The 14599-nt window shown below is 31.9% G+C and overlaps 1 protein-coding gene across 3 annotated transcripts; it reads right to left on the bottom strand.

Moving 5' to 3' along the window:
- Positions 1–6796: 6796 nt before the first annotated feature.
- On the bottom strand, positions 6797–14290 carry LOC110997597 (peptidoglycan-recognition protein LF). 3 transcript variants are annotated; one of them, XM_022265837.2, is made up of 5 exons: positions 13441–14290; positions 12609–12770; positions 12088–12267; positions 10770–10921; positions 6797–8570 (listed from the first exon to the last, which is right to left on the bottom strand). In XM_022265837.2, the coding sequence occupies exons 1-5, from the start codon at positions 13781–13783 to the stop codon at positions 8160–8162; spliced, it is 1248 nt and encodes a 415-aa protein (XP_022121529.1). In that variant the 5' UTR covers positions 13784–14290; the 3' UTR covers positions 6797–8159. The 3 variants fall into 3 exon arrangements, with proteins under 3 accessions (XP_022121529.1, XP_022121528.1, XP_022121530.1); XM_022265836.2 differs by having other exon boundaries at positions 13432–14288; XM_022265838.2 differs by lacking the exon at positions 12088–12267 and having other exon boundaries at positions 13432–14287.
- Positions 14291–14599: the final 309 nt, after the last annotated feature.

Raw genomic sequence — 14599 nt, 5'->3', positions numbered from 1 at the left:
GATCAATTGGTTTTTTTTGGGAAGTAGCTAGGCCGACACACTGTCAACTATTCAGTTCTAAAGCATGCCGGTTTCCTCACGATTTTCCTTTCACCATAGCCAAACAGTCCATTAGTATATAATATTATTTTAAATTTTTTATAATATTATCTGAACTAGACTATCTACCAGAATGGCTATAGACTTTTAAAAGGATATGTCCAGTATTGAATTATTATTAATTCAAGTGTTTTTTACGAATGCACATAAAAGTCAAATTAACGACTGTAGACTGCTTTTCCGCGAACTCGGTATTCTGACAGTACCGAGTTTGTATATCGTTGAAGCGGTCATGACTGTAAAGAGGCATCCAAAATTGCTTCAGACATTTAAAGAAGCGTCCCTGCATATGCCGAGGGATCCAACTCGGCTGCGGGTGCCTGCATGTTGCACCACGCTATATTCTAAAAATTACTACGCCATGGCCGTAAGAATATTTAATCACCTTCCTAGAAGCTATAGATCGCTGCCATGTAATGTTTTCAAAGGGAAGGTGATTGGGTTCTTAAAGGCAAGGTGCTTTTATAGCGTGGGCGACTACCTAGATCATAGGTTTGAAATTAACGTGGGGAACATCACTTCAGATTTTATTAAATACAAGAAAAAGAAGCCTAACGTTTAAATCGTTGTATTTTTTGGATAGGAATTTTTACAAATATTGGTGTCTAACTAGCTCTACGCTGTCATTTTTCTAAATGTGCTTTTCTAAATGTGGGATTTGATAACTAGTCTTGTTATTCAATAGGTCAAATAAAAATAAATAAATAAATAACCAAATGTGTAATAAAAATAAAATAAAATTTAGGTTGTTTAAAATAACGAACTTTATCTAAAAACATTATTAGTTTCAAAATGCAATAGAACTACATATTTATTTTGCCAGCGTAACTTCTGTGGATCTTCATAGATTCTTTGTTTTGAAACAACATATTAATTCCGTAAATAAATGGCGATCTGTGTGCTATTTGAAAATCCTTGATGGGCACTCACCTCTCGAAAATATTGAGATCCTCCATAACGATATATTTAAAACCGTGCAGATCTGTTCTATTACAGAACTCCACAAACTTTTTAAAAACATATCCTCTCTTCGTAGGTCTTCGTATATCTTTGGCAGGCAGTATTTGAACCATATCTGAAACGACCAATCGGCCATGAGTGTTCAATTCAAATGAAAAATGAGTATGACATATCATTCGACTCACAAGTAATTATGTATAGCCTTCCTTCATTATTCATGAGTTATTTGTTTTTATACACTGAACTTGTTAACGCTCTCGAAGAAGGGAAATTATTAAACTTGTACCGTTTATGATTGCGAAACAGAAACAGAAATCTAGTATCTAGTACTGTCGCATCGATTTGTTTCATTGTAGTAATTTTTCAATTCCTCGGGGTTCTTAGCGAATCAAGAAATATAAAAAAGAACATATGGTGGTTTTATAACCCAATAATCATCTTTATTTAATCATTTTAAATCTCCAAATAAAAGCTTTCTTCAGCTATGAATGATACATCGTAAATGTTCGAAATATAGTCTAAGCACGTAATTTCCATAAAAAATGCAATATTCGAAATAAAGGTTCTTTATAAAATCAATGAAACAGATATTGATGTTAGGAATTAATACATTGAAGTCTCGTTTCCAAATAATTGCGAACAAAATATTTTAATTTTTGGTTTTATCCTTATCCAGGGATTGCGGACACGAACGACACTTTGTTTTTTGTAAAACTACAAAAAACTTCAAAGTTGTAATTTTTAAATTTATTTGACTAAATACGACACGAAATACTCGTCGAGCGAGTTTGCTTATCTTACCGAAGCCGCGTACAAATTATTTGAAGAAATCTATTAGGTATGAGGGTGTGCAATTATTTAACCAATTACCATCTCAAATTCGCAATATTGGAGTGTTTGACAAATTCAAAAAGGCATTAAAGATGCATGTTAGAATGAACATAGCTGACTAAAATTGTTACGGCTAATGGCGACGTGTATCTCGCTCGTATATAATATATACATATTAATATTAAGTTTCTCATGTAAATAAAATATTTCTGTTTTGTAATGAGAAATAAAGTTCTTTAAACATTAAATAATTAGAATTATTTAAAGACATAAGCGCCTAAATTACTGCCAGCAACACTAAGTAATAATTCTACAATAATCGCCGGTCTGTTTTTCTTATAAACCTCCGTTAACTAAGCAGTGTTAGTCTAAAGAAAACTGCGTGCGATTCTCATTCCTCATCACCAATTAATACTAGCACATAACGTAAAGAAAATCATGACAAAATCGCCTTACTTTAGATACTAAAGTCAAGTGTGTCAGGTATATAAGGCTTATCACATACTAGCCCAAACAAGAGCTTTCCTTCACTAGCATAGAACAAACAAATGATCATAAAACATCTGTACCCCAAACCTAGAAGGTTATAGCTCCCCTGTTTTTTATATACAAGACCGTGAATTAAGGTCCCATAAGTATCACGAAACATATGGTCAAGGCCTTGTTAAAAAATTCAGTAAACGTTATCGGGGAAAAGCCACTGAATATTTAATATGCATAATTTGCCCTTAACGCTTTTATACTGTAATTAAATGTCTCGTTAAATATGATTAACGATGTCGTTTAATGATTTCCAAAAAACACTATTTAAAATACAAATAACACAAAAACAAGTCATGTTTTTTTTACTGTAAATACATAGCGGTATATAAGACGTTGATGAAGGTAAGAATGTGATTCTTTTGTTCAGTACTGTTAAGTACATAAGGATTTTGTTGGATAAGAAAATAAAATGCTTATCTATTTATAATTTTTATTTTGTAGTAAAACAATTACAATCATAAAATATTATACAACTAAAAATTAATCTACAGAGGAAATGCGTTTGAATCCTAATGAAAACAATTATTAATATTTTTTTTATCGAACAGGGGGCAAACGGGCAGGAGGCTCACCTGATGTTAAGTGATGCCGCCGCCCATGGACACTCTCAATGCCAAAGGGCTCGCGAGACGTTGCCGGCCTTTTAAGAATTGGTACGGTATTAATTAGTACAATATTAATTGACGATTGGGTAACTTAACGTAAGCCATTAATTTGAAGACCTGCCTGGCTTTGGCCTATACAAAAATCTAATTGTAAATAATCTGAGCTTTTCTCGAATCTATTGCATTACGGCTTTGTCGGGAATGATTTGATCGTCTTAGTCATGGCTTTGTTAATGATAATTCAGACGTTCATAAGTACACAACTTTCTTTTGCAATGTTGGGTTAGGTTATTTCTCCAGTTGAACGTCATAGTAGTTTCCAGGGTTTATACTATGCCGCTATGTCGGTAATACCCCATGTACCCAAGTGAGTATTACCCGATTCTCTCATGTGCCTGAGACGTTTACGAGGAGGATGCGTAGATGCATCGGTCAGTCATCAAAATCTGAGTTTTGTCTACGGAATTTGTTGAGCAAGCTAAGTTTTTTAATTTTGTTTTAAAATTGTATTAATTACATGTTTAACGATTTAGTAGTATTTTCTGGGAATACCTGCACCTATTCTATATCGTATGCAGAGCGGCAATTAGGTGCTGAAATTGTAATTGTAAAAACCAATTAGTAATTAATTAATCATAGGTTTGGAATGAAACTTAATAACTAGATACTGCAGTGCGCCAAGGCATGACCCTACATGGCTAAATATATTAAATATTAAAATCAAATAGATTTCTTTCAGGGCAAAAATGTCAATAAAAGGCTGACTGCCTAGGAACGTTTCGATATTTATGGCAAAATTAAATATGCAAAAGTTTTTCGAGCATTTTTGTTGCTCCTCAATTAAAATGCATATTTGTTCTCTGAATTTATCCTCGTGTCTTTATCAGTGGAATTATGATTATTGCTGCGAAGACCTTTAGTTAAAGTGGTTCAATAATTCCGAAAGTTCAGTTCCTCCGACTGAAATCGAACCTCATGTCATGGCGTCAAAGATTCTCTTGCACTGACCCTTTCTGCGCAATAAGAAGCCATTTTTTATCAGGTACCTTAGACATATAATAGAAATAAAAAAAATAACAATGTTTCACAATTTATTTTATTTAATTTTGATTGTATACAAAACTGTAGATGACATTTAAATATTAACATTAATACATTTTTTAATTTATTACGTTAATATGTACCAATTACCAGCCCCAAATTTACATCTTACACGTAATATTTATACGGATTATAAATTTATATAACAAATGTACACAAACTAACTAATGTAGTTCAATAGTTATAACTTAAGTCTAACTGCATCGTTTTCATTTTAACGAAACCGCGCGTGATTGGTGTATAGAAATTTAGACCAATCACAGAGTCACGATCCGTTTTGCCATTTGACCAATCACAATCAAACGCAACGCGCCATAGTTGCGTTTTTACACTGTCATACTCATGTATTCTATGGTGACATCATTGTCACCTTACATAAAAAGTAATAGATTAAAAAGTTTTATAAATGCTTAAGTAAATTGGCAACTGTCATTATGTTAGGATTATAGAGGTTTTATTTTTTATATAATATTTTAACACAGAAACATATACATTACTTATTTGTTAGCAATACTATTACTATAACACTTACGTATTTAATATAATATTACATTCTTTTTCGACACTTTTGTATAATTACTATAGGTATAGACATTGATATTTGTGAATAAATAAATAACAATGAATACGTTAATAGATCGCATGCCTAACATACTAAAAGCAATTTAACTTGAACTTTGATCTTTGAAAACTTAAACGCGCATGGGGTGTGTTAGAAATTAACGTATAACGGATCGTAAACAAATTGTATGTAAAAATATATTTGAGCTTTCAGAAGCTTACTAACAATACTCAGATGAACTTAAAATTTAAATCGGAAACGAATATTAACCTAATTTTATCACAATTTTATCCGAAATATACTGCTATTTCCAAATAACAATGACAGATAATTTATATGTAAAAAAATGATGTTAAGTCAGATATATATAAAAAACACTTCTAAGAAAAGAAATCATATTGGAACTGCATATATCTAAAATGTATTATATAATTTATACGCGCATGCGCGTCACAGTGCTATTTATTGACTTGTGTAGCGACTGCATAGCAACGAAAGAATTCAATACACAACTTCCATAATTATATCGATTTCATTTCTGTCTGAACACAAAATACTATATACTAAACCATTAAAACGCAAAAACCTATACATTTTAACGCTTTACTTGTGTGCCACGGTCCATTTTTGGTTCAAAAGTCTTTAAAATTAATATATTTTAAAGTTACACTAATAACATCGCGTAAATACGGGTCAACAAATTGATGACCAAAATAAAACATTTTCTAATGTGAAATTAACAATAACTGCAAGTATTAAAAAAACGTTTCACTAGCGAATCTAAAAATACTAAGTCACTTTCTTGTTTCACCGGGAGTCAAACCAGGTCTTCTTATAATCTGAAAACCTGTAGATTATATACACGGTTTAACCCACAGTTCATTTCTTCCTAATAAAAATAGCACTATTTCAAATGGAGTAAATATTTATAGCAACTAATATATGATATTATTGCCTTATATAAATTTATATAAATATTTTATATAATTAAACATGACTCGTTGAGCATGATCAGCATACAATGCGTCGTTATTAATGTTACAAATAACGAAAACAGAAAAGAGCGTACAAATTCTTAAAAGGCCGGCAACGCACTCGCGAGCCCTCTGGCATCGAGTGTCCATGGGCGGCGGTATCACTTAACATCAGGTGAGCCCCCTGTTCTATAAAAAAAATAAACAATTCCCCTTTATACAGTCGGAGAGGATTTTTAAACATAGCCTTAAAAAAATAATTACAATCAACAAAATACGAATGTATCGAAGCAAGAGAAGTGAATACAAATTATTTTCATATTACACCTTAATATTACTAATTTAAAATAAAACAATTAAGTACAAAACAACAAACTTAAATGATTTGATTGCATTCATTAAGGAGGCCTGTATTCACTTTGATTAGTGCTAGTGAATGTGAGTCATTGAGGATGATTAGTGCAGGTGTGTAGTGCAATTAGAGTCAAATTCTTGTTAAGTGGCTCTGTTAAGTAAATTCAGTTGTCATATAGTTAGTCACTCTGCGAGTGAGGGGGTAGTGGCTAATCGCAGTTTAATCGGAAAAAATAAAACCCACTTCTAATCACATTACGAAGTACTAATCACTGATCAAAGTGAATACAGGCCTTAACAAAAAGTTGCATAATCATGTATTGCGCCATCGCCACCACCTTCAATTATCACTACATATTATAATATGTATAAAACAAAGTCGCTTTCTCTGTCCCTATGTCCCTTTCTATGCTTAAATCTTTGAAACTACGGAACGGATTTTGATGCTTTTTTTTTTAATAGATAGAGTGATTTTTTTTTATTTGAGAGGAAGGTTTATATGTATAATAACATCCATTAAATTGTGGAGAAGTAAGTGTTATTTTTGAGGTTTCTAATGTGATGTCGTAAATAATTACATTTTTTCCGCTTACATTGCAAACGCAGGCTGAACCCTACGAGTTTTATCAAAATAATGCACTAAGTATTGTACACATTGAAAAGGTCTACAGAAAAGTCCGTGATGGTATATGTCTATCTCTTATGGATAACCCACATTTTTATATACAACGTTCACAAATTTTCTGTAGTGTATTTAGTATCAGCATTGCACCCGTGCGAAGTCGGGGCGGGTCGCTAGTGAAGGATAAAACCAAGTGTGAACGGCGTGTTTGGAAGTCAAAAATCATGACTTTGGAAGTTTAGACATTGGAGGAGTTGCTCTGGCATAGTACAAGACAGGCCAACCTCAAGTGGAGTGGCACCAAAAGATTTTTTTAAATTATTGGTAACACATATTATATATAGAAACCGTTACATATGGCTTCATGGAAATATTGGCAGTGTTTTATCACTAAAATAACAAAATTAGACATTAATCATTTCAGTCACTGAAAACCCTATAGATGGTATACGTTTTTTTTAATAATTTATACACAAATAAATCGCACCTGATAAATCTAGATTTTTGGTCTTAAACACTTTTTCTGCCTTAAGACGAAGACGTCTTAATTGTGCACAAAAAAATCGAGTGCATGCCCGAAACCGAACAATAATATTGCTTGATTTAACTAATTCAATTTACATATGTACATAAATCTTTATATATTATACCTGCCTGATTTCCAGTACACAAGAAAAATTATTACAATAACCAACCAATCGACAAATGTTAGTATGAAGGATAAAAAGGCTACAAGTATTACGTAAGCACATTTACCCCCTTTTCCCTTATCCCTTTCCCAAAGATCTCAAAAAAATTAAAGATAAATGTGTTAATTTTTCGCAGGAATCCTCGTAGAAGACTTCATTTTCAAGTATAGACAATACATACGTTATATGTGTTGAAATGAAAATTACATTCGTCGTAATCACCAAATAAGAAAATCAAAGACTTCTCCCCCTGCCCCCTATAGGGCGTACGTCATACTTGCACGGCCCCTAATTGACTTGTCCTATTGATTAGTACTAATTATAAACAAAGCAACGATTAAAAGCCAAAAAAATATTAAAAAATCAAATTTTTAATGAGTATAACTTTTTTCTTAATGAGTACAATTGCTCACATTGGTTCGTTATCATTTTTCAACACTATCATAGAGCAAATTTTATTCTAATCCTTTGCTGAGAACGATTCAAAATATACATAACAGATTTTTTAATTAATTTTCTTGGGTTAGCCCAATGTCTGGCCTATCGCTCAATTCCATTTGACGTATATTTGAAATATTATATGGAACCTTCAGTATTGTATAGAAAGTTACATTAATATAGATACAACATTTCTACTGCATAATTTAAAACATCAAGATTCATTGAACAAGACATGTTTGCTTCAGAGCATTCAATACTAAATATATTTTAAATTTATGTACAATAAAATGCATACAAAATATCTATGTATTATAAAATTAAATTGAATTTAAAATTAAATATTGAAAAACATTTTTATTTATTTAAACGCACATTAAATCAATACTTCGGGAAGATTTCATTCACCGACGTGAAGTTAGAAACGAAATGCGGCCATGTTTTGATTATATTAAACACTGTGTCACCGGGGCTCAGCGTAGACATAAGTTGTCTATGGGCTAATAATTTATAATCCTTCGCAATTTTTCCTAACTTAACACCTAGTTTAATTAATCTTTGGCACGCTTCTACTTGACGCTTTGAGGGTACAATGGTGTTAAATGTGCCTATGAATGCTATTCCTATAGAGTACTTGTTGTAGTACAGTGTATGGGAGCCTATGTAGTCCCAGCCCCTACCGTAGTAGACGGATCCGTCGCCGCCGACTAAAAAATTGTAGCCGATATCAAACCAGCCTCGGGATTCAATGTGAAAGGTTTGAATTGAACGCACACGCAGTACACATTCACTCTGAAATAGGAAAAAAATATTATATAATCGACGATTAACACCTTATTTACAACACAAACACATACACATTAGTACAAATAATAATTCAACAGGCAAATTTATGCACTTAATTTTTAAAATTAAAAATGAACTTTTTTGGTTTTTTTTAAATCTTAAAATATTTACGACTGTGGATTACTGCTACTACAGGTGTTAGACAAGAAAAATAGAAATTAATAACCAACAAAATAGCCAGGTCTGGACAAATTTAGTTTTAGAAATTTCAAATGCCTACGAAGGATTATTAGTAGACATAGACATCACAGGGTATGGGATAAAAAGAAAGCCCTTTCATAAAAAAATAATTAAAAATACTGGATGGTAAAAAGAAAAGGAATAGAAAGAGTGATAGAGTGTGAAGCATTAAAAAGAGACAGAAATATAGACTCCAATAATAAAATACTTAAGATACACAGATACGTATCAATTGCTTCCATTAGAAACTCAAGAGCCTGGAACGGATATCCGGCATGTCCTGATAAACCGCGGAATACCGGATGATAAAGCGTGGAACCAACAGTTTTAGGTGCATGAGGCAAGGGATTACTCGTAAATCGAAAACCAAATAATAAGGTCAATCATTGAAATTTGTTTTTTAAAAATTGCACCTTTTCCTATAAGGTTCATAATTTTTTTTTTTGCATTTGAACAATTTGATTGGTATTTAAACTGTGCAAAAAAGATACTTTGACCGCTTCCACACATCTTTGGTACGATCCGTGCACTAAAGACTCAAAAATTTAACTTAGTGAAAATTAAAATCTGTAAGCACTATGCCCCATTAAGGATAAATGGACCTATATCTATATCATTATTTCACAAGCACTGTAAAATTATCACAAAACAGTCCCGTTGAGTCACCTCTTATCAAACGCACGAAAGACCATCAAGCCAATTCAATTATAATTAGGTATTATAGCTAGGGAATTCCCGATGAATTAATAAACACAAAGTCGGTTGTTTTGAAATTTATTTGCCGCTAAATCATTAACGACCAAATAAGCACGGGTCTAAAAGCGTGACAAAGCTTCCTCCTGTAAATTATAATTACATCAAGCAAAGCCCTGTCTTTTGAAAAAAAAGAAACGATTCGTAGCGAATACGACTCGTTTAGAATATAAAATTTGGCTTCATATTAGTAAAGAAGTATTTTTATGTATACTAAAATATATCAAGAGATACTTTTCAATCGGCTTCATGAAGTTTATTTACAATTGGACATGTTATTATTTCGACTATATATTTTATTGTACACCGCATGTAACGACACTCGATTAAAAGACACACCTCATAATCGAAACACGCCTAGTGGTTTAGCGTCTCTTCCATATAATGATATACTCAACATATCATTACGTACATCCTCAATAACGACAATTAAAAAATAAAAATATTTTACAAGTTGCCGAAATTAGTTAAAGCTGCGGAGATATGTACGTTATTTTGTCCTTTTTTTGACCTAGCCCGTAATAATAAGTAAGTAAGTCCATGGGCGGCGGTATCACTTAACATCAGGTGAGCCTCCTGCCCGTTTGCCCCCTGTTCTATAAAAAAAAAAAAAAAATAAACTTGACTATCGGCATCAAACCTTACTTTCTAATATTTATTAGAAAGTAAGGTTTGACGTCCTTTTCTTTACAAATTACAGTTGCTTGATCGCGATTATCACGAAGATGACCCAATATCGCAAGATATTAATAAAATAATTTAAAAATACACGACAATTTCTGATGCAACACGTCAGGCGAAAATAACAGACTGAGACTATACACAATATCGAATAAGAGTTGAGTGTTCTGTAATTACTAACACTAGTCTAAAATAAACTTTTTCTGTTTCTTATACAGATTTTTCTTCTTTACATTTACCAAAACCTCTTTATAACGTCAAAATTTGCACAGTGCCTTGAGTGTCGTTGCATAGACTTGCCGTTATTTATGCACATTTTAGTATATATACGATATTTGTTAAATGATTTTGTAGTGATAAAGTTATACTCTTATTAAAAGAACGAAATATGACTTCATGTCTAAAATAGATTCTTAAGAACCACGATAAATTAAGTTTAAATATCAAATTCAAGACGCGTTTGGCGTATGTATATCTCGTTAATCTTAGTCTGAATTTACTACCACACAAAATTATTCAAATTAAAATTACCTGACTGTTACAAGTCGCTGTAGCAGTGTGCGTGATAATCACCCATGGTGCTGGTAGTTTTAGGAGATCCAATGCGCCTTCTTCTGGCTGCGCTAGCCAATCAACCCTAGGTACGATGCGAAGGTAATCAGGCGATATAATATCAGGTCCACCTGAAAACGGTATATAAGACCTTTTACCACTAACCGCATATGGCCTAGGTATAAGCCATTGATGTATTTATAATTCATAATTGAAATTACTTCTGCAGCCGAATTAACAGCAAACAATATAGGGGTTTTTTGTAGATAATTAGGTGTATATGATTTGGATTCTAGGTCTGTTAAGAGTTGGCACTGATATCACTGTACGCTTAAGCTAACAAAATTATTTTACATTTCCAGAATAATTAAAAGGCAATATTTAATATACCGGGAGGAATGTTGAGAATACTAAAATATTAAGAAGAAAATTGATCATTGGAAGTATACCACACTGAAGAAGTGAAATATCGTAGATGACAGAGTTGGTACACTTTAACTTAAACTTTTGCTATTAGTAATTGCGGAGTACAGGTGCAGGCGTCGTCTAATTCAGAAGTAGAAGTTTTAAGAAATATGCATAGCTTAACAAAAATATATACATTTTCCTTGTAGTTACGTCTTTGTTGTAACTGTTTCGAGTTGTAAAAATTAGACGATGCAAATCAATATTAATAATTTAGATAACAGTTTTTTTTTAATTTGGTAATCACCAAAAAAAATCAATTTCAATTTCATACATTTTGAATAATTTTGGCTTCATAATCCTCAAATACATAAATAATGTTTTGTGGGCTTTATTTTATCGCGAGATTAAGATCGAAAGACTAAATCACTGCAGGTATAAGGATCGTAGTGGTCTAGCACAATCACCGATTATAGGACTTAAATAATAGCAAAACCTTAAACACAATTTATTAAAGCAAGCATGCACCCGGTACCCGTGCTATTAAAATAGAACATTCAAGCATCCATTTCGTTAAACACTTTTGTTCACATATCTTAGTAGTGAAGTCTCGTAACACACGATGTTCTATATTGTTGCTCCTTATCACATACAAATGACTTTGCTCTGAACTCAAATTATTGTAGCGCCGGGTATCCAAGAGATAACATTCACACCCTTAACAATAAATATTAAAGAATGCGATCAATCCCAAACACGGTAATGTGTGGCAGTGTGGCACAATATCTATGCACTGGCACAATATCGAGGTAAGTTCCAAATTTAGCTGTGTCACTCATCAAGCTTTAGTATTTTCTGAATTTTGATAGATTATTAAAAAACTCCAACATACCTTCTTTAGTGCATAAGTCTGTACAGTGTTTTACACAATTTTTGTGATTATTCTTATCAAGTACTGGCCCACCTCGTGTTAGTAATGATAGGAAAACCAACATGATTGTTAATTGTAATATGATGGATAACACAACCATTTGAAAATTCTCATCGCAGACACCCAATACTCTATTGCAAGCTGAAAGTTTCACTATTTTACAAACTTTACTATGGTTAGGTTTATACTTCCTACCAGAGCTACATTAAGCAATTAAAAGTTCTGTAAGACTCAACACCAATATAAAGATAATGAAAATCCATGTTGAAATATCAAGTTTGTCAGACAAAAGACAAGGTAAAGGAGTGCTTTTTTTTTAATTTTTTGCTTGAAATTTAATTTAGTTTTTCTAAATTGAGTGGGTTTTTACTATGAAAACTTTCTAAATATGGCTCCAGTATTTAGAATGTCACTCATATCTAAATTTTTAAACCAATTAGACAATGCCAATAACAAAACCATAATAATTTGTCAATACATACTTGAGTTATATGCGTCTGGTTTGGTGGAACTCTGTGTTGTTTGTGAATTTTTATACAGTACTGTATTTACAGTGAGTGTTACAATGAGCACTATGATTAATATTCCAAAACTTAGTCCAATGATATGTTTTTTTTTCCATCTAAACTTCTGTAGCTTGTTACCTGTAATACATTATTATTACATTAGTAATAATTATCACAGGGACCGCTTTATACATTTAAAAACTAAATTACTCTTAGAGTTGGATTTCATCTTAAACACTTGACCAATATTATATCATCATGTAACAATTGAATGAAAAATTTTATTTTGATCTTAACCTAGCATTATAATAAAGAGTTAGGTTTTACATGGTTTAAACTGTATAGATTGTATATTTAACCATAATGATTTTTACTCAGTTTAGAGCAATTAAAAGTAAAAAAATATATTTTAGATTGTAACGGAAAGTATAAGAAGGGTGATCTATATATATCACTAGAAAACAAATCCAGATATATACCAACTGCGGCATATATATGACAAGCACCCAAACTACTAAGCTATAAGACATTGCCGTCATAGAATTAAATTATTCATCATGTAATCCTTGAAATCCAAAATGGTGAATATAAATTAGGCTGTGTACACTAGATAAATGAGAATTGAATTGCTGCAGGCTGCTAGGTATAATAATAATTATTTTAATATTATTGAAATTTTATAACCAACCAATATTTAGTATAAGTCAGTTAAAAACTGTTAAGGAAACTATTTTTTATAAAAACAAGGCCATAATATGACATTGAAAAATTAAGATAACAGAAATTTTAATTTACTAACTTTTTTCACCTCCTGATTTAGACTGTGGAGATTCTGCACTATCTTGTTCATTATCAGTAACAGTATAAGAAGCATTTTTAACACCATTGTTCTTTATTACTTGCTTAATTGTTACAGGACCATTGAAATAGGTGTTGTTACCAAACTGAACATTATCTGAGTCACTCACAGATATGTTTCCAAAAATTGGTACTGTAGAGCTTTGAAGAAGGGAATTAGGGATAATCGATAAGTCCTTCGAAGTGACTGGTTTTTCACATTCTTCATTGTCACTTATTTCCGCAATTTGAATATCACCCAAATCGCCGATGACCTTAATACCGTCATTCTCTCGGTCCACCTTTATTTCCATCTCATGTATAAGACATTACCATCACAAAAATTAAATGGAATTTACAGAGTTTAAAGATGAAAATATCAAAAAGCACTGAGGTAAACAAAAAGCTTACTAAATGTACTTACACGGGAAAGCCTATAAAATACAACATATATATTAAACTTTTGTAATGTTATAAAACTGTGCGCAGATGAAACTGTAAACCGACGACGGGACTCTTTAGAAAATTATAATAGTTATTATTTAGATTTATAATTTTCAGAGATAAATACAGTCGCGAGAACCTATTTTTTTTTTAATTTATCCCTAATGGGAAAGGCAAAGGAGCAAGAACCTAAATATGTTGTTTATTGTTGATTTGTCAGTTTAGACAGTAGACTATGTTTTTTTTACGCCCATGGCGCAGACTATAGTCGTTAGACTATGTCAATACTATGGCGACGTCATTTTTCCAGATGTATAGACTAGGCTCAACTCTAGAACACGAATTAATGAATTGTTAGCAATTAGTGTGTATGTACATGTTTAAAAAAGATAAATAAACAATTCAAAGCTCCTTTTATAATTGCTTAAACAATGCACTGATTTCAGAAATCTACAAACCGATAAGGAATGAATGAGGCAAAATTAATAATTAATATATTAATAATTCCAGCAATAAAATGTAACCGTATCTATATTTATAAAACCAAAGACGACCCAGTGCTGACGTAATACTTAACAGAGGGCTGATCTATTTCTACATTAACAACATTTAAAAATGTAGGTAATAGTTTTAGAGGTTAATTGCTGAGGCAAGGGAAGACACGTCATTTGTATATCCATGACTGA

This window comes from Pieris rapae, chromosome Z (genome assembly GCF_905147795.1).
Source record: "Pieris rapae chromosome Z, ilPieRapa1.1, whole genome shotgun sequence".
Classification (NCBI taxonomy): Eukaryota; Metazoa; Arthropoda; class Insecta; order Lepidoptera; family Pieridae; genus Pieris; species Pieris rapae.
This window is presented reverse-complemented; position numbering and strand designations above follow the sequence as displayed.

Coding starts and splice junctions, on each gene's coding strand:
- LOC110997597 (XM_022265836.2), bottom strand. CDS start 13,783: ATGGAAATAAAGGTGGACCGAGAGAATGACGGTATTAAGGTCATCGGC. Junction 10,922..12,087: donor AGACTTATGCACTAAAGAAG/GTATGTTGGAGT, acceptor TACCGTTTTCAG/GTGGACCTGATATTATATCG. Junction 8,571..10,769: donor CAGCGACTTGTAACAGTCAG/GTAATTTTAATT, acceptor TTCCTATTTCAG/AGTGAATGTGTACTGCGTGT.